Source organism: Myripristis murdjan, chromosome 24, assembly GCF_902150065.1.
Source record: "Myripristis murdjan chromosome 24, fMyrMur1.1, whole genome shotgun sequence".
Lineage (NCBI taxonomy): Eukaryota > Metazoa > Chordata > Actinopteri > Holocentriformes > Holocentridae > Myripristis > Myripristis murdjan.
In genome coordinates, this window is record NC_044003.1 from 21,171,221 (window position 1) to 21,190,349 (window position 19,129).

The 19,129-nt window shown below is 43.6% G+C and overlaps 1 protein-coding gene across 2 annotated transcripts in view; it reads left to right on the top strand.

The window, feature by feature from the left end:
- Positions 1 to 18,588, top strand: part of flrt2 (fibronectin leucine rich transmembrane protein 2) — a 33,249-nt gene extending 14,661 nt beyond the window's left edge. Inside the window, exons 1-2 of one of the 2 annotated variants that reach the window (XM_030047403.1) lie at positions 12,935 to 13,476; positions 16,062 to 18,588. In XM_030047403.1, the coding sequence (XP_029903263.1) occupies positions 16,395 to 18,488 (2,094 nt within the window). In that variant the 5' untranslated portion in view covers positions 12,935 to 13,476; positions 16,062 to 16,394 and the 3' untranslated portion in view covers positions 18,489 to 18,588. Of the gene's footprint in view, positions 1 to 12,934; positions 13,477 to 16,061 lie in introns of those variants that run through there. The other variant, XM_030047404.1, reaches the window with a different exon arrangement.
- Positions 18,589 to 19,129: the final 541 nt, after the last annotated feature.

Sequence of the window (19,129 nt, forward strand, 5' to 3'; positions counted from 1 at the left end):
CAGTTGTTGTTCTGAGGGATTGGGGGAAGCTATACTTTGTCTTCGTCTTCGTCTTGGTAGCTTATGTTAGGTTAGCTGGAGGCAGCTGTGAATCATTTGCTAACTTCTAAACAGTTGACTAGATTCTGTAAATTAACATAGTTTAAGGTGCCCCCTGTGTGCTCAGCGTGGCGCCTTATGGGTAATGTTAGCCTACAGCTGAAAAAATCCATGGACAACAGACTCTGCTTTTGTGGACTTTGGGTCAAGGCGTGCTTGAAGACACGGTTGCCTGATTGGACGAAGCTATTGAGACGACAAAAACAGCGTGGAAGCTGTAGTCTTCCAGAATGAGTTTCAGCGATTGTTGAACTGTGCTTGGATAGACATCTGGGACATCCTGCAAAGTTCATCTGGACATAATCCATCCATGACTTGAACAATGTCTAGACACAGACAACAGTCTCTGTGCTGGTGAACCTTGGTTGTGTTTGATAGCGTCTGTGATGGCCTAAATGAATATATTGTGAGAGTGAATCTGCTGTTACAAGAGCTAAGCCCATAGTCCAAGTACAGACACTGAATTTTAACCTACTAATATGTGTAACTTAAAGTTTGCTATCAAGATCATATTTGCAGATGGCTACGTTGGGTGCCGAGCAAAATAGTCCATTTTCAAAAATTGGATTTTGTGAGAAACTTCACAAAGGCAGACAGCCTCTTTCAAAATCAACTCTGCAGCCGGAAATTATGCAAACAAACAGTAACAGTGGTCAAATGGTGGGAGTCGCTACCAGCAAAACATCTACCACCTTTACAAAATCAATAGCTCAGAGACATACTGCTGCACTGGCAATTGTGATCCTTCATGCATTGCATTTTTTTTTTCCTGAAAACTTTGTAGGCGACATTCACTGTTTTTGCAATCGATCAAAAGTAGCTCCACTCTGCCAGTGATAAATGTGAGGATATTAGTATGTGTATTTGTCTCTCAAACAGCCTTTATCTTCATTATCACCAGAAGTACCAGTGTACAATAATGGAAAAGAAAAGAAAATAGTCCCCATTAAACTAAATAATTAGCCGTCTGATAAAGTTGTGCTAGGAAATACTATTTGTGTTGCATAAAATGATGGATTATGTTAGTCAGTGCAGCAGTATGTTTCAGTTTTTAATGTAGTTTTGAAAACAGTGGGAGCCTATGATTTCCTGTTTCACTTGCAAATCTGTCTGGGCACACTCCAAACCCAGTGTCACTGGAAGCCACCAAATGCCCGGGTGATGAACGTTCTTTGAGGAACTAAATGAGCGCAGTTTAGGCGATGGCCGCAGTGAGAAATGATAGTGCACCTAATTAAAAAACAGAAACATCTTTGACTACCCATCAAGTTTTACTATTGATGCTGCTATGTCAACTTTACCCCCACAAAACAAACAAACAAACAAAAAAACCCCATCAAGAGTCACGTATCACCATGCCAACCGACCAGCGACATGCTTGCTCACTTTCACCATCACCGTCTCGGTTGTGTGTTTATCATCAGCGCTCACCACGTCAAACTGTTTGTATGTCTGATTGGATGAGTCAGCTAATGATAGACTGATGGTTGATCAGACTGAAAAGCTGCCTCTGCTCCAAACAGTTTGACCCCATCAATACATGCATTCTGTTTTTCAAGAAGCGAACATCTGAAACAAAATCATCGCTGTGTGCTTTTGCCTCTGAAACAGCCTTCATCTGCATTTCGCCTGTTTGCTGTCACCAGAGGTAACAGTGTGCAGTAATGGAAAAAGTGAAAATAGTCCTCATTAAACTCAATAATTAGGCTACGTAGTTTAGTTCTGTATTAATGTAGTTCTGTTAGGAAATGCCAACTCCACGTGTTGCCTGAAATGATGGATTATATTAACTGAGGCAGCAGTATGTCTCTGCATGCTGTTTTTAATGTAGTTTTAAAAAATAATGCCAGCCTATGACTTCCAGGGGGTAAGACAAAGCGGTAGTAGAACAAAAAAAAAAAAAAAAAAAAAAAGTACAAGTCCATAATTGCAGTGACAACACTGGTGGGTTTAGACTTTTCATGGGCATTAATGGTGACAGAAAAAAAAAAAAAAAAAAAGTAAAATTACAGCGGTGTTATCCTTTAACACCTAACCTGCACACACTCCTATTGTGTAGTTATATGACACAGAGTATGACTAATGCAGCAAATGGCCTTTGTTCTACTTGGGAATGCAAGCTGTGTTTTGGGCATGTGCGTTGTACGTATGTGTGTGTGTGTGTGTGTGTGTGTGTGTGTGTGTGTGTGTGTCAGTCTGAGGTAGAAAAACAAGGCTTTAGCTGACATGACTGAAGGACTCTAATTGTGGTGGAAGAGGAAGTATGAGTGGGCTCGAGTGAGGTGCGGGGGGCAGAGACAGATGGAGAAGGAGAGAGACTTACCTAACACCGCTGCCTGTTTGTAATTAAACACTGTCAAAAAGCCTTTTCATTTAGGTGGGCCTTGTTGAGAGATTAGCGGGGCTGGGGATGACTGGGCACTGCGATGTGTTTGCTCTGCTTCACTGTCCCGGGCAAGAACGGCAGCCAAGACGGTGACAGCGCTCTGCTCTCTCGCCTCTCTTCCCTCTCTCACCTATCAACCCTTGCGATCAGTGATCTCAGGCTCCTTCTTTTCAGCCTCTTTTCCTCTCTCCTGGGTTGGCTCTTTCTCTGTCTCTCCGTTTCTCTCTCTCTGTCTCTCATCTGCCTTTCCCTTGCGTCTCACTCTCTACCTCTCGAGCCATCATGCACACAAACACATCTTTTTCTTCTTTCTTTCTCTTGCTGTCACGTACACTGTATGCACCCACGCACACATAAACACACACACACACACACACACACATCTCTCTCTCCTTTTCTCCTGCTCTCTCCTTTCTTCCACTTCTCTCTCTTGGCTGGATCTCTCTTTGTGTAATTCTTCCTGGTTGTGAGCTTCGGTTTCCTCTTTGCTAAGAATAATAACAATGACGATCTGGCAGTGTGACTGAAGTGCTGCGATGAACACTAGGGAGCAGGAGGGGCCTTCCTGATGTCAGCACTGCTCTGGCACCTGTAGGCTGTGTGTGTGTGTGTGTGTGTGTGTGTACGTGTGTGTGTGTTTAGTCTATCAGTGTTTACATTTAGGTGTGTGTGTCTACCCATCTGTCTGTGAGTCTCTCTTTGATGGTTTTATTTATGTGCATGTGTGTGTCTGTTTGTGAATTTATTGATCTATGCATTTTCATGTATGTGTGCGCACGTGCATGTGTCTCTACTGGTCTCTATTAATTTCTGCACACGTGTGTGTGTCTGTTCTGTGGTTTTGTCTGTGAGCCTACCGATCTCTCAGTCTGTTATTGTTAGCTTTTGCATGCATGTGCACGCGTGTAACTGCTCAGTGTGTCCCTCTGTGTATCTGCTGGTATCAAAGTCTGTTGATGTTTGCATTTGTGTGTATGTGGATGTGCGTGTGCGTGCTTGCAAGGGTGCGTGCATGTGTGTACAGAAAGCATAAAGCAGCCCATTGATAAGAACAAGTTCTTCTTGTTAACCTATCAGTACAACTGGACCTGAGCCAGCATTCAAGTCCCGGGGGCTTATTTCTACACAACCCCCACTATGACACGGCAGTTACTATTCCTAAAGCCCAGACACACAGGGCTAGATAGCCCGGGAATGGAACATGTGTTAACACTCTCTTTCCAAGAGATACATTGAAGAGGACATTGAGCAATGTTTCGTCTTACATCTCTCCAGCGACCGCCTCCTCTGCAGTTTTCTAAAATGCTTCCATGTGCAGTCTCCACATTCCGACTACCTTTCTGAGGCATTTCGAGACTCTCCCCAAAGATACCTGATACCCAAGGGAAAGCAGATAGTCATGAGAAATACCTGCTAGCTCTAGTTGCCATAACAGTTTTAAATAACAGGCAGGGGGGATTTTTGCCATCCTTCTGTGTTTTTTACACTTGTGCTGCCTATTGTTTTTTTTTTCCCCTCCTCTTAGTCACCGGGGAGAAGGAGCCAAGGCTGTTTTATGTCGGTCATTATCACCACCCCTGGCGGCTGCATAGGGACATCAAGTGCAATCTGCAGTTGTTGGACACACCTTGTTGTCAAATAAAAGTGTCTGGATGAAGGTCAGCCTGAGAACAAAGAGGTGCAGTGTGTGGAGTAAGCACCTAGCTGAGGCCAGCCTGTATAACCCACTGTTTCACCATGTGCGTGCTTTGCCTCTTGTCTATTTTTTTAAACCGTGGCAGACTGCTGTGGATATGGCGCAAGCTGCACAGCCAGTCCACACACGGATTCCTGACAGCAGCGACTATCACAGTAAATCTGTGCAGAACCACACAATTAATCACAACAGTGAGTCCAACAAGTGGCTCAGCATGACAAATGTGTGTGGGCACTGCATGCTGGGAGCAGAAACATGGCATTTAGTGTAGGCATTACACACATCAGGATTACATATAATAAAAAACAGGATGCCCACATTCAAATGTGGAGCTATTGCACATAATAACGTACAGGATGTGTGTACAATATGGATTTAGAGTGAGTAACTCATAAAGGAAAGACTGTGCTGTTCACATCTGTTTTTACAGATAGATCAGGCGATGTGAAGGCGGACAGGGCAATAGCAATGAACACAACCACAATGATAGACAAGGGTTTAGTGTACCACATCTGCATCTTCAAACTGTTTGATGTGCAATTGCATAGAACATTTGCGTGAATTGATTTACTAACATGCCCCTCTACACAAGATGTTATGAGGAAATTTAAGAAACAGGATTTGAAGAGCATAAATGTGCCTTTTAAAATAATAATAATAAAAAAAAAAACCACCAGGACTTTTATTTTCCAGATGTCTTTGAAATGGATCCACAGCAATGTCATCACCAAAGCATGCATCCCATTATTACGATTGTTTAAAAGCTCTACCTCCTAGAGTAAATGTAAAGTGACAAATCCAAAGGGGTTGACCCGTGCTTCAGACAAAGAAAGGGGAGGTCTTACAAATGGAATTGTCCCCATGGGCAAACCGCAAAATATTCATATCAAACCCAATACATCTACCACATGAATTTCTAACCATGCAATCAGGGGCTTTGCCAAGTTAGTGAATACGCTCTGATCAGGCTGACGATAAGAGCGAACTAGCAGGGGACTGTGGCTTTGTGAAAGGCCATGGTCTTGTAACCGATCAGACATCTTAATTCAGTTCAGAATATTAGCTCATATAAACGCCCCCTACATTGAAAATCTCTAAAAACCTATTCTAGTGGGAAGAAATCAAGCCCATGAATGATACATGGTGCAAACTTTGCTAAAGACGGCAACTTCTTTCAATGGCAACTTTTAAAAAGGCAACATGTGCTTCCTCCTTTTTATTGTTTCTGCGATATGACAGCTGTGATGTGCTGCCATAAACACCTGATGAAGGATCCTGGTGAAGATTCTTGCTGATGCCAATCATTATTTATCACTATATTATATTACTTCCTTGTGTGCATTAGCGCCATTAACCTCTTGAAGCCATTTTATGACCACTCACCTCCGTCCACTTCCTTCAGTTATTCTGGGCAGTAGCTCTCATAAATAACTAATAAAGACCAATGCTGTGATGTATTCATCTTAATGCTAGGTGGCATCAGGGACAGGTGTGTGCTGGCTTATTTCTACCTTTCTCAAGACAGCACAATTAATCTGCTTAAGTTAAGAGAAAAGAGTGGAATCTGTAAGGTGAAAAATGAAAAACCAAAAGGGAAAGTCATGAATTTTGCAGTGAACTCAAGCCGATGTGTAGCTGACCTTGGCTACCTTTCAGCTTTGTTCATTTCTTCTTCCTCTTTCTTTTGTGTTGATCACTTTTTTATATTTCCTCAAAAAAAGGAAAGGGCAGAGAGACCAGGAACGGGTGAGAGCCGCCGTTCCCAAAATAGAAAACAAAAGAAGGAGGTGATTCTTGTGTCTGCTGGAGAGGGAAAGTGGAGAGATATGGAGCCATATGTGATTCATTTACAACGGCATGCTTCAATTAATCTGGGCAGGGTGGCAGGCGCCAGGGTTGGGCCCCATGCCACCTGAGTGAGAGAGGAAGACTGATCTGCCGGGGCAGTACTACCGTGTGAGGGATGAGCAATGAAAACAGATCCCTCCGAATCAATACACCTTACATTATTGCTCACACCAAACTCATCTCTTTCTCCTCCTCTCTTTCTGGTTTACTATCCTTTTTTTCCTCCCATTCTTTCTCCCTCACTGGCTCTCCTCCTCTTAGTCTTTCTTTGTTCACTCCCTTTAAGGGATCTGCGGACTAGGCCAATAAAGGGACAGGGACCTGGAACAAGGCACTCTTATTCATCAGGCGTCCCAGAAGCACCCTGACTGGAGTGGTAATTCTCATGTAGGCATCCACCTAGAGACACCCCAAGGTTGTTTTGTGAGACTATTTTCAAACTGGGGCGGCATGCTGCGGCAGTAAGTGAAAGCAAAAGGGGACAAACTGGCGAGGGGCTAAACCACAGTGACCAGATGGAACCACAGATTGTTTTAAGGGGGCTACTGCTTCGGTGAGCCATATGGGATGAAAATGCTGTTTAGCAAAATTTAATTCAGCCTATGTTTTTTTTTTTTTTTTTTTTTTTTTTAGAAACTCATTGAAATATAAAGAAAAGATAAACTACTGTGTTGTATCCTATCAATACGTGAGGGGGAAAGCCAGCCTCATCTGTATACCTTCAGGGCATGTTGTTGTTGTTGTGAAGAGTTTTATTTCAGCTCATGAGCAATATTCCAAAATAAGAACAAACGAACACTTGCCAAGCTTAAATATGGTAGAGCATTAAGTTACAGTAAAGCTTGCCAAGCTTAATACTGGGGCTGATTGGTACTAATCTAAATATTCAGTAAAAGGAAAAAAAAAAAAAAGAAATGTCAACAATGATGAATTAGCCAAGGTAAAGAAATTTATATTAAGTAACAAGAAAAAAAATACAACAGTTGTTAGAAAAAGACATGCAATTGCATCAATATGGCAGAGGATTAAAGGCTGCATCGTACCAGAGTCTGACAACATAATCATGTTTTTAGCTGTCTGTTTTGTAAGCTGTTTCACCTGGCTTCTGATGTAATCTGGATTTATACAAATTCTTGCTTCGCCCCTTGTGTATTGGCAGATTTCTCTACAGGGAGCTTTGTACTTGAAAGACAAGGGGAAGGCGAAGATTGTTGATAAAGCCCTTTCAAAACTACTCCAGCATATCCTTTTGGCCATATGTGGCTTCAGTGTCTCTTAGCTCCCCAGCTGACTTAAGAAAGTTAAAGCTTTCCATGAGGAATAAGAGATAGGCACATTGTGATGTTGAATGTGAAAGCCAGCTATAATTAGGAAAACCTCCATGCCTCAGCTGCACCCCGTGTCAGTGTGTGTGCGTGTATTTAGATATAAACACTGAATCTAGTTAGACACATGAAATAACTGTGGATGATAATAATAATGTTCTGCTCTTGATGTTCAATATTAGCGAAATAAGCAAAGTTGCATGTCTGCACAAAGTGTTCTTCATCCATAAATTTAATATTGGAATAACTAATTAAGGCCCTTATGAAATATTGTAATTATACCTAATTAAACTGTAATAATTAATAAGTGACTCAGGTCATGCAAGTGTAAATTGATGTGAGACGTTCCCCACTAAAACACTAATTAGAAATTGTGCAATAATTAATCAGCTGGATGCAAATGCTGTCAGAAAGAAAGGGTTCGGGCGACTGTGGAGTTTGGAGTTTCAGGGCTTAGTTAGCCAGCTTGAAGGTAAGCCAAACATAAACACATGCTGTCACTAAAGCAGAGACATTCCATCTAAAAAAAATTAAGCTATTAAATATTGATAAAATTAAGCGGTGATTTCTTAAGAGCTGGATGGAGCCAGATCCGTGCAGGCTGAGTTCAGTCATCTCAGTGCAGGTTTCGAACCAAAGCCTACGATGCCTCGGCTCCCCAGATCAAAATATAACTAATGAAGACTGACTCAGACCTGCACAAAATAGTCGCTGAATACATGTTGAATACTTGAAAAAAACATGAGGAGCACTTTAACATACCCTGTCAGGGATGTGCCGCGTTTTGAGGCTGTTAAGGTGGCAGGATAAATCAAGCTCACCTCGTGTTGTCAAGCATAACTCCAGTTCCAAAATGACTTTTGCTCAGGTCTATCTGTAAATGAGTCACTGATATGATATCCGTGTCATGCCAGTAGTCATCATGGATCCACTCTCACGGGACTGAATCAGGGTTTGGATAGCAGGTCTGGCCTCTGGGTTAAGTGAGTCAAGGATCTACAGTATTTGTACAGTTTAGCTCAGGAGGCAGGAGTGGCCCAGAGGTCCCTTCCACCCACCCAGTATCCACATGCTAAGACTTCCTCTGTGCTCAACTCAGGAGGGGAAATTCAGCCCAGATGTGACTTCAAACAGAAGACAAGCTGCAGGGATAGGAGGTGGGATCAGGCCCATCCTTTGCGTGACCCCAGGACCCGTTCCTTCCTGGCAACTGTCTTTCTCTCCCTCTCTTCTCTGTGTCGGGTGATCTCTGATGTCAAAGTTTTGGTCTCACACAGCTCCTAAACAACAGTGCCTCTGTCAAATTGACAAATTGGTCCAATGTCATTCTTACTTTTGTCGTGCCAAAATCCAGGACCCTGCATAAAATAAAGAGGGGAACCAGTTTAGACTTATGTTTTGAGCAAATGTGGTGATTTTGTGAAGTTCTGAGGGGAAAATCCACTGCAAAACACTTCAAGATGATTAAAGCACTGAGAAGCCCCGTCTTGGGATTGTGAGTCAGTCTGGGAAACACAGGAAATCACTAAAGCAGAAATAGATGAGACAGATTAAGTGAAAGTGGGTATGGCAGAATAGTAAATGACTATTTCTTCATAAATAATTGCATAAATACATTGATCGTGACAGACTGATGATATTCAACACTCAACATTGGGTGCTGGCACGGATTTCCTGATTTGATTCACACGGACTATATTTGATTTGATTTCAATCTAATCGATTCCATTCAATTCAGTTAGGGATATTTCAGTTATAATACCACTTTTGCCGTTTGCATATAGCTTTTCTTTTGTCCTTTTCTCTTTTACCCTCATGGTTTACAAATCCAAAATACATCAAGACATACACCTTTAATCTTGATGTCACTAATTTCACGGACGGAGCTCCCACTAATGTTCATTCATTTGTTCAAAACATGCAATTTGGTCAATTAAGCTTCCATAGGCTCACAGTTCCACTGACATGAGGCGAGATAAAATAGCATGTGGAGGAAATCATTCAACTACTGAAAAAACAAACAAAAATCCATTAAAAGATAAACCTCAGAGTGTTAAGAATCAGTATGCATGTTTGGATTAGTTTCATATTTTGGCCCAGCCCTGTTGAACAATGTGTTGAATGCCTGATTTTTTCCTTTAAAAGTAATTTTTTTCCTAAAAAAAAGGAATCTTAGGACAGTGATGACTCTGCCAAAAATGGCCACCATTCATATAAATGATTTAAAAAAGTGCTTAAACCAATAGTCTATGGTATTAAAACTGGTCATGATAATAACAATACGGCACCCATGTCAAAAACAGCAGTAATCCACATTCCTTTCTCTGTTTGCTATTGAGGAGATTTGAAATCCTGCACCCCCTTTCTTGGGTCTCCATCTCTCTTTCCCCCTCTCTGTCTGCCTCTATCTCCCTCTCTCCCTCTCTCTCTGTGTCTCTCTTGCCATTTTGCTCAGCCTGCTTCTCCCTCTTTCCCCCCATCCCTCTCTCAGCAGAACTACAGGGCCGTGCTTGTTGTCAAGTCAGTGTTTTTACAGCCTGGCATTAGCACAGGGCAGCATTCAGTCAGGGCCCTGCATTCACTTTCCCCCCTATAATTCACATGCTCATGTGAGAACGCAGTGCCTTTGCTGCTGCTGATGAAATAAACACAACCACGACTGAGCGCTGCCAGCTTTGCGACAGCCTCGCCGACGATTTTAATTCTGCTTATAAAAAGGAGGTTTAAGCTTTACAAGTAAATCTTTAGCAATTTAAACGCCACATATAACGCCCCACATGACAGTGGAAAGACTCAGATTTAGTGGTGGTGTGTGTGGTTTTTACACAGGACAGTCGACGGTCGATTTTGTTTAACTTTAACAAGGAAGGAAGGTGGGGAGGTAAAATGTTGTTTACACTCACACTCGGCTCTAATTAAAGGGCTGCATTTCATCATTTCGGAGATATACCGCGTCCTTTCATTACATGAGCACCGAGATGCGTGTTGTTTGTTTGTGTGTGCGCTTTGTAGTTTTTGGTGTCTAGGTTGATCAAGATAGGCTCGCATTCAGTGAAAAGCAGAATGCCCAGTGGGAATGTGGGACAAAATTGAATCTATGATTTTGATCTTGAGGGGCTTAGCTGTTGGTGCAATCCTCCGTCTCCCTTGTTGCTTCTCAGTTCGCCTCTTCAGTACAAAACACTGTACGTGTTTGACTGAGTAGTTGTCGAAGCGCTGATATTGTCCTGCTCTCTCCTGGGAGCTGTGCTGTGACATCAGATGCATGTAGATTGATAATCGACAGGCGTAAACATAATTGCATTGCAGTGGAAATTAATGAACACATTGATCACCCACTCTGAACATAATCTGCATATTTGTCTTTGGGGCTACTTTCTGGCTCTCTGAAATCTCAGCAAGGGGCCAGATGATATCATTATATTCACAATTTGCAATATTATTAGTTGCGTTATCTTGCCAATAATTGCAGAACAGATTTTTAAACGCTGATGTTGCTGGCACCTTTGAAGTACCTTTCAACATCCAGATGCAAATGCATGAGGGGAGAAATGTGATAAGCTAATGATGTCTCTGGGGATCGGAGCAAATATGGCCAAGGAATAAACATATCTGCATATCTGAATAGATTTTTTTTCCCCTACCCTCCTTCAAAACTGCTTGTGGTCCCAGTGGGAGCAGATGGACAGAGTGGGCTTTGATGTACTCTTGGGTCAGCGTATCAGCAGCTTTATCAAGGTACAGGAGCGTGCAGTGTAAATATACCACACCAAAACTGTTGGAGGCTGTTGGTGCAAGAAAGAGACGGGTGTGCGGAGGGGCGTTTCTAGTGTTAGATTAAAGAGACTGAAATCTTTCTCTGCATTTGTACATTCAATAGCCTCAATCTCTACATACTGTATATAGCCATCAGCAGTCTGATTGTCAGTACCATGTGCTGCACTCCAGCAAAGCTTACGAGCACATGATTTCACCTTTTCACTGGTAGCCCATTTGCAGTAGCTTAAATTCAAATTCAACTAAATTTTAGAACTCTAGGACATTTTAATTAGCATCTGTGAACTGTTTACAGCTTGCTGTTACTCAGCTCTTTAATTGAACAAAACAAATGAGCATACTCAGGAACTACTTGTAGTCATTTAACTGTCAGATTGAAACCTGCAGATATTAAAAATATGCTTTTCCCCATCTGCCTGCCTGAAAGAGAAGCTTCATAATGTCTCCCGCAACCACAGCAACCAGGAGGGGATATGGTGCTGCGAAACGTGTCCATCAAGCAGAAAATAAAAATAGGCTTTTTTCCTCCCGAATTCATTCAATCTATAATTCATGCCATGTACAGAAGTCTGATTTATGAAGGAATTAAATATTGTGGACTGGGCCTTGCAAGGCCGTCTGTCTCTGAGATGTGGCAGCCAAAATTAAACATGAAAGGCAAAGACAGAGAACAACCAAATCAAGTCATGACGAGTTGATGTATTAGAGGACTTCAATAGAGCACACTGGCCTCCGTGATTGGACAAAATGAGATTTGTCATTTGAATAGGAGTCTCGGTAATTTATTTGCAGTTGCTAGAGAACTTTTCCCAAGTTATGCGGTGGATGTGGGCCACCGAATAGGAAAGGGTTAAAATTAATACAAATTGGCAGCCAAAACCAAAGATCAAAGGGAAAAATGCACCTGGTGACCTGTGGGGTCCTGACTTCACCCTGTGTGCCTTTCAAACTCTGGATTAAGTTATAAACCATTAGATGGAAAAGTACATGACTAATATGGCTCAGCATCAGAGACCACTGACTGTGTGTGAGTGTATTTATGTGTCTGTGTGTGTTAAAGAAGAGGACTGTGGGCAAAGTACAGTAATAGTGCAATGCTGAATCACTATTTGGTGCGGAGCAAACTAGTCAGATGGAATTGCTTTAGCTGTCAGTGTGTGTCTAAATGCCTCAAATCACTAAATGAAAGTGGGGAGAGTAAAGATAATAAGCCTAGCATATCGGTTAACTTGGGCTTATTATCCAGTTCTAATGAAAGAAAGAAATACAGCAATAATATGCCGTACAAATATCAAGGCAAAACTGGCAAGTCCCTTTGAGAATATTAGGCTATACAGTAACTCTATAAACACCATTAAGAACTGTAAGGCAACTACTGAGTCATACTGTAGCCCAAAGCCCAAAGTGTGGACTTTTTCTTTTTTTTTTTTCTTTTTTTTTCTTTTTTTTTGGTAAGAAAATGGACCTCCAGCGACTTCCTGGCGAATTCTTAGATTTCCTGATTAAATTGTCAATTAAATCTAAGACGTACGGGCTAACGGGGCAGGGTGAGCTTACTTAATAGCAGGCAGGAATAAAATGTGTTGAAAGAGAAACTATTTTCTGCAGTGTGAGGGCAGGCGGGGAGGATCTGTGGCTAAAAGCCATCGGAGCTGCTGGAGGAGATGCATTCTTTATTCTGAGAGGGGCAGGAGGAGGAGGGACTGACAGAGAGAGAGAGAGAGAGAGAGAGAGAGAGAGAGAGAGAGAGAGAGAGAGAGAGAGAGAGAGAGAGATGTGAGCAGAGCGCACACACGGAGCGATATCATCTGAATCCATCTAATAAGAAAACAACTCCAGGGAGTCCGGTCCGAGCTGCATAGACACTAAAGGCAAGTTTGATCTCCTCACTAAACAACAAACCGGACGCAGGCCGTCATGGTCCGTGGCGTATCAGGCGGCGGAGACCTCGACGAGTGCGTCCTCACCGTTTGGGGAGAGTGGAAGGGGAGAAGTGGGCGCTGCGATCCTCTTCTCGCCGCCTCGGTCCTCATGCGTTGCAGACGGTGTTGAGTGAACCGGAGCTCGGCTGCTTAAGCGGCAAGGAGCTGCGAGGAATTTTTTTTTTCTTAAAAAGTGCGGACACTGCTGCGGACGCTCAACCGGGGACCCATGCAGGCAAATATGTTGTTCTGTCCACTCAAACTGCCCATCGGAGCAGACTCGCACCAACAGCAACATTACCGGACGGACCTTTACGCACGGTCATATAACAGGACCGCATGAAGGACAGAGGCATAAAGAGACGGCAAAAGTTGAACGCGATAACGGGGTTTGTAATGGATACGGATAAAGGCTCGTCAAAGGTAAAGTGGACGTGTTACAATTGCCCACGGCCTAGTTGGAGAGAAAAAAAAAAAAAACAAAAACAAAAAACAAAATGAATAGGAGCAATTAGTTTTGCACAGGCCTATTGCCCCTCAAACCAAATTACTTTAAAACCTGAAAGTGGAATTCACTGTATAGGCATAATTGGTGTATTATCTATTATACATTGTATACATTCAGCTCATGCAGGCCAAAAGCCACTGCAGTTCAAACCAGTCCACGTTATGTTTTCACCAAAAGTAAAGCCAACTTAAAACATGATGAAAGAAAAGGTGGTCATCTCGCCAATTCCCAGCTAGGCCACTTTAAACATTAATTAAAATGGCTAGATAATTTATTCATGGGTTAATTAGATTTTTCATCGGGTCAAAGATTACCGCACTACAAAGCGTGCCGCTCCACATTTTACACCCCGGAGAAAACGGTTTTTTATTTTTTTATTTTTTTATTTTTTTTCTGAGGGGCTTTCACTCTCAGTGCACTGCACGGTTTTCAGTCCCCCTTTGTAATAATTCATTCAGATGAACACCGCTCACTGGGCCGGCTTTGAAGTCTACCTGATCTGCCTCTTATCGCCTTTTAAATACCCTATCCGTTTTAAACTTTTAATTGCGTTTCTGTCAGCAAATCCAGTTCTAATCGGATTGTCCTGGCAAGATATCACATTGTTCATCTGGCGGTGAGAAACTGTGCTCCTTCAGGTGAAAATAATAATAATTAAAAAATATGAGTTTTTATCTAAAAAAAAAAACAAAAAAAAAACAAACAAAAAAAAACCTTAGTTTAGAAATAACACTTCCTCTGCTTTATCTAGCCAAGTCATCCAAATCGCAGTTTATGTGTTGCCTCAAGTAAACAACAAGTAAATGTCATATTTCCTCTGAAGGTTTATTTTCATACATACTATTTGGTTCTACGTGGTACTTTATTTATGCAGCTATAATCATCTTGATGTTGCTGCCTTCTGCTGTTGATTCTGCTGCTGTGGCAGCACATTTTATCGCCTCATGTGGTTGCTTATTCCCCTTGAAGCTTATTTGATTAAATTTAGCTCTTTCAATTTAGAAAACTAGATCACAGATGTATGTCAAAGGATTGGGATTGTTTCTCCATCTCCACCACAAGGAGTTCACGCAGTCTCCATCACGTCAACAAACAACAGGGTATTTCAAAGAGCAGGACTGCTCAGGCAGATAACCGTATTGTTTTCTTTTAAAATTTTTTCCTTCCCTGTCTGCACAACATGAAACACAGTATCTGATGTCTAATTCTATACATTTTCCGAAACACGAAGAATTGCAATTATTTTCAAAAGTAACAGTCAAACCGGCTCTTCCTGTTTCTTCACATACCCTGCAAGAGAACAGAGAACACCTTAATATACACTCAGGGCCATTCCTGTGCTTAACAGTCAACCCATCCTTGCCATTACTTATTAAAAAGGGATACAGGCTCATCCAACATTGACTCAGGGTGGAGCTCCAGTTAAGATGAATGCACAGATGACACCCAGTATCTTTCAATCATTGGGGCAGAAAAAAAAGGTTTGATGGGTCATAAAACTTGGAATGGGGTCTGCTGTAATCCAGTGGCCTTGTGCCGTACTGGAAACCTCCCCATGCTAAAAAAAATAGCCTGTATCGATCATTTATTGCAGGTAGAGGGGCTAAATTATCTTCCAATCCAATTTCATTTGACAGCATGTGTATGTCATTGGTGAGAAGGGGATGTTGGTGTGTACAGTCCCAATTCCTCCCCCTTCTCTCTCTCTCTCTCTCTCTTTCTGTCTGTCTCTCACTCGATCTCCATCTCTATCTCTCTGTGTCCTCTCTTTCCATCTCTAACAGCTAAGCCTTAATTCATGAGTTTGATGATGGTGTGTTGTGGCTTAAATGTAATAATGAGCACCTCCTTACTCCCCCGGCAAAACATTGCTTCTGTTTACTGTAAGCGCAAGTGTGTTTACTCGTACCTGTGCCCTCAAGGTCTGGCCAAGTGACACAAAAAAGCTCGTTCCTATTCCCTTTTTCTAGGATGCTTTATCCTTTTCTTTTGTCTATCCCCGATAGATCAAGAAGAGCTGTTGTCTTCATTAGCTCTGGTTATCTTAGCGTGTTTTCTGTTCGGCGATGATGTGTTGCTTAGAACCTCTGAATCTATGAGTGTGTGTCCTTGCAGTGCTCGGTTCCCTCCTTTGATAGACCGTAAGGGATAAAAGCCTTCTTTATGTCTGTGAAACCGGATGTGCAAGAGCTGTTCTGAATATTTATCAGATGGTTTGACATTTTCTGAAATAGCGAGTGCATAATTTCAGAGCAGTAGTGAACGCGGTGTTTTGTGACTGTGTTTTTTTTTTTTTTTGTTTGGGAGAGAGAGAGAGAGAGAGAGAGAGAGAGAGAGAAAGAGTGAGTGTGTAAGAGAAGGAAAGAGAGTTTGTGTGTGTGCATGCTTGCATGGGAAAGAAGGAGACAGAGAGATAGAGCGAGAGAAAGAGAGGCCCCTTTTTTCTGAGAGCAGGCCACCCCTGAAAATACTAATCTAGCATTTCTTTGTTTCGCTACAGGTCTCTGGATCCAAATGTCACCCCCCCTGGACTTTGCCCCGGTGGGGGACCAGCAGTGTGTGACGGACAGGCGAGTGGAGCCTGCGGTGGCTCTATACTGTGTGGCTTCAAATTGGCCCTGGCTGGGCTCTGCGTGGAGCAACGAGTGAAGAGTCCTGCTACGGTCTGATGTCTCAGCATGGATGGAGTCACTCAGAGGACTGGCCACCACTAATGAGACCATCGCTCTTCAGCTGAGGACTAGCATTTACAGGATTACTCCCACGATTTCCTGCTCTTTTCCCAGTTAACTGCATCATTACCAAATTCTCCTAGGTGGACTTCCTTGGGTCTATGTTTTTGGTGGATATACTTCATTGCCTTCCTGATTTTGATATTTGTTTTATTTCCTCAAAGTTCCTTTTTTTTTATTTGATTTTCCTTTTTGTGTTTTGTTTTTCCACTATGGAGTTTCTGGCTGGACCCTGGAATAAAGATTGGGCTTCGTTCATGCAGTTTTGGTTGACTGTCATCCTAAGCCTCCAAATGCAGTTCCGCCTGGGTGCCTCTTGCCCGGTGGAGTGCCGTTGTGACAAAACGTTTGTGTACTGTAACGAGCGCAGCCTGACGTCGGTGCCTCTGGGAGTCCAGGAGGGCTATAAGGTCCTCTTCCTTCATAACAACCAGATCAACAATGCTGGCTTCCCCGTGGAGCTTCACAATGTGGCCTCCGTGGAGACCGTCTATCTCTACGGCAACCAGCTGGACGAGTTCCCGCTCAATCTGCCCAAAAACACCAGAGTTTTGCATCTACAGGAGAACAATATCCAAACTATCTCCAAGACAGCCCTGGCCCAGCTGACCCAACTGGAGGAGCTGCACCTCGATGATAATTCCATCTCCACAGTGGGGGTGGAAGAAGGGGCCTTCAGGGAGGCAGTCAGCCTAAAACTCCTCTTCCTCACCAAGAACCACTTGAGCAGTGTTCCCATTGGCCTCCCAGAGGACCTGAAAGAGCTGCGGCTGGATGAGAACCGCATTGCTATCATTGCAGAGGAGGCATTCCAGAATGTGACACGCCTGCAGCGCCTCCTGCTGGACGGGAACCTGCTTACGGATGAGGGCATTGCACCAGGGACCTTCCAGGACCTTGTCAACCTCCGTGAGCTTGCCCTGGCACGTAACTCTCTCACCTTCCCCCCTCCCCTCTTACCCGGCCAGTCACTGGTCAAACTCAGCCTGCAGGAGAACCAGATAGACCAGATCCCTGTGGCAGCCTTCTCTGGCCTCCACCGGCTTGAAAAACTGGATATCTCAACCAACCAGCTTCAGACCCTCACACAGGGCGTGTTTGATGGGCTGATGAGCCTAAGGCAACTCACAGTGCGGAATAATCCCTGGCGCTGTGACTGCGCTGTGAAATGGGTCGTGGTGTGGCTCAAGTCGTTGCCTACCTCCCTCAATGTCCGAGGGTTCATGTGCCAGAGTCCAGAGAAGGTGCGCGGCATGGCAATCCGAGAACTCACCTTGGATGTTATCCAGTGCCCAGCTGGTGCTGACCAGTCACCCTGGCCCACCCTCCGCTCCACGCCTCCTTCCCCTCTCACCACCACCCCTCTCACCACCATGATCACCACCCTTATTCCCTCCTCCACCCCTTACTACTTTGAGTCACCCTCCCCTCCCTTACCCCCTCTCCACAACAACCCCTCCGGCCCCTTGCCTCCTTATGAGGATCCTCTGCAGATCTTTTTTCATGTAGTCAACTCCACCTGCATCGAGGTGAGTTGGGCCTCCTATTTCACTGTCACAGCCTACAAGGTCACTTGGGTTAAACGGGGCCAAAGCCCGATGAGTGACGGGACCCGGGAGCGGATTGTGAGTGGGGACCAGCGGCACCTCAGCCTCACTAACCTGGAGCCCCGGTCTGTGTACCGGATCTGTGTGTATGTGCTGGACACCCTAAACTCCTACAGGCCTGGAGAGGATACTATATGCTCTGAGGCCAGGACCAAGTCAGCCTCCAATGTCAAGTCTACCGGCTCAGAGCAGGCTGCTCAGCAGGACATCAACTCAACGCTGCTATTGGCTGGGATCATAGGTGGGGTGGTGCTTATCGTCCTGGTAACACTGCTCAGCCTGTTCTGCTGGCACATGCACAAGAAGAGCCGGTCATCTTCTACCAAGTGGAAATACAATCGGGGCAGGAGAAAAGATGACTATTGTGAGGCTGGAACCAAGAAGGATAACTCCATTCTGGAGATGACTGAAACCAGTTTCCAAATAGTGTCACTGAACAATGAGCAGCTGCTCAAGGGAGATTTCCGCATTCAGCCCATCTACACACCCAATGGGGGCATTGGATTTAGAGACTGTCACCTCAGTAACAACAGCATAGCCTACTGCAAGAGCAGCAACGTGCCCAGTACAGAGTTCTGCCACACGTGATGCAGCAGCAAATACAGTACAGAGGCAGACACACGGACACACACACACACACACACACACACACGCACGCATACACATATTCACATTCCACACAGACACACACACACCTATACACACACATACAAACCTATATGCACACACACACACACACACTGTTTGTGTAGACAACAAAAAACATTTAAAAATCTAGTGAATTATAACTGTACCATATATATTTCCAAGTTCTGTCTACGATGTAATTTATACTGTGGATAATAATGTGGGATTCTCTGCTCTCTTTTTTATTCTTAGTGAAAGAGATAGAAATGTTTCTTTTTTTTTTATAACCAGCAGGGTTTTGGAAGTTGTTTTAATGGTCAGTACTGTACATGAACATGGATTTGTACAATCACGGCACCCTGGGTGTAGCTTCTGATGAACGTTGTCGGCCTTGCAGTTGTTAGGCAGTTAGAGGGCTGGGATTCTTTGCTAACCACAGAAGCAAAATATGGCCTTTGCACTCGAAACACTGCATACCCCCTCAACAGAAGAGTAGTAAAGACAACACAGCACTGGGGAAATTCAAACACTGCTGATTAGAGCACCGCGGAAAAATAGCACTGCTTGGATGCCAGTATGCTGTAAGAATTAGAGAGAGAGAG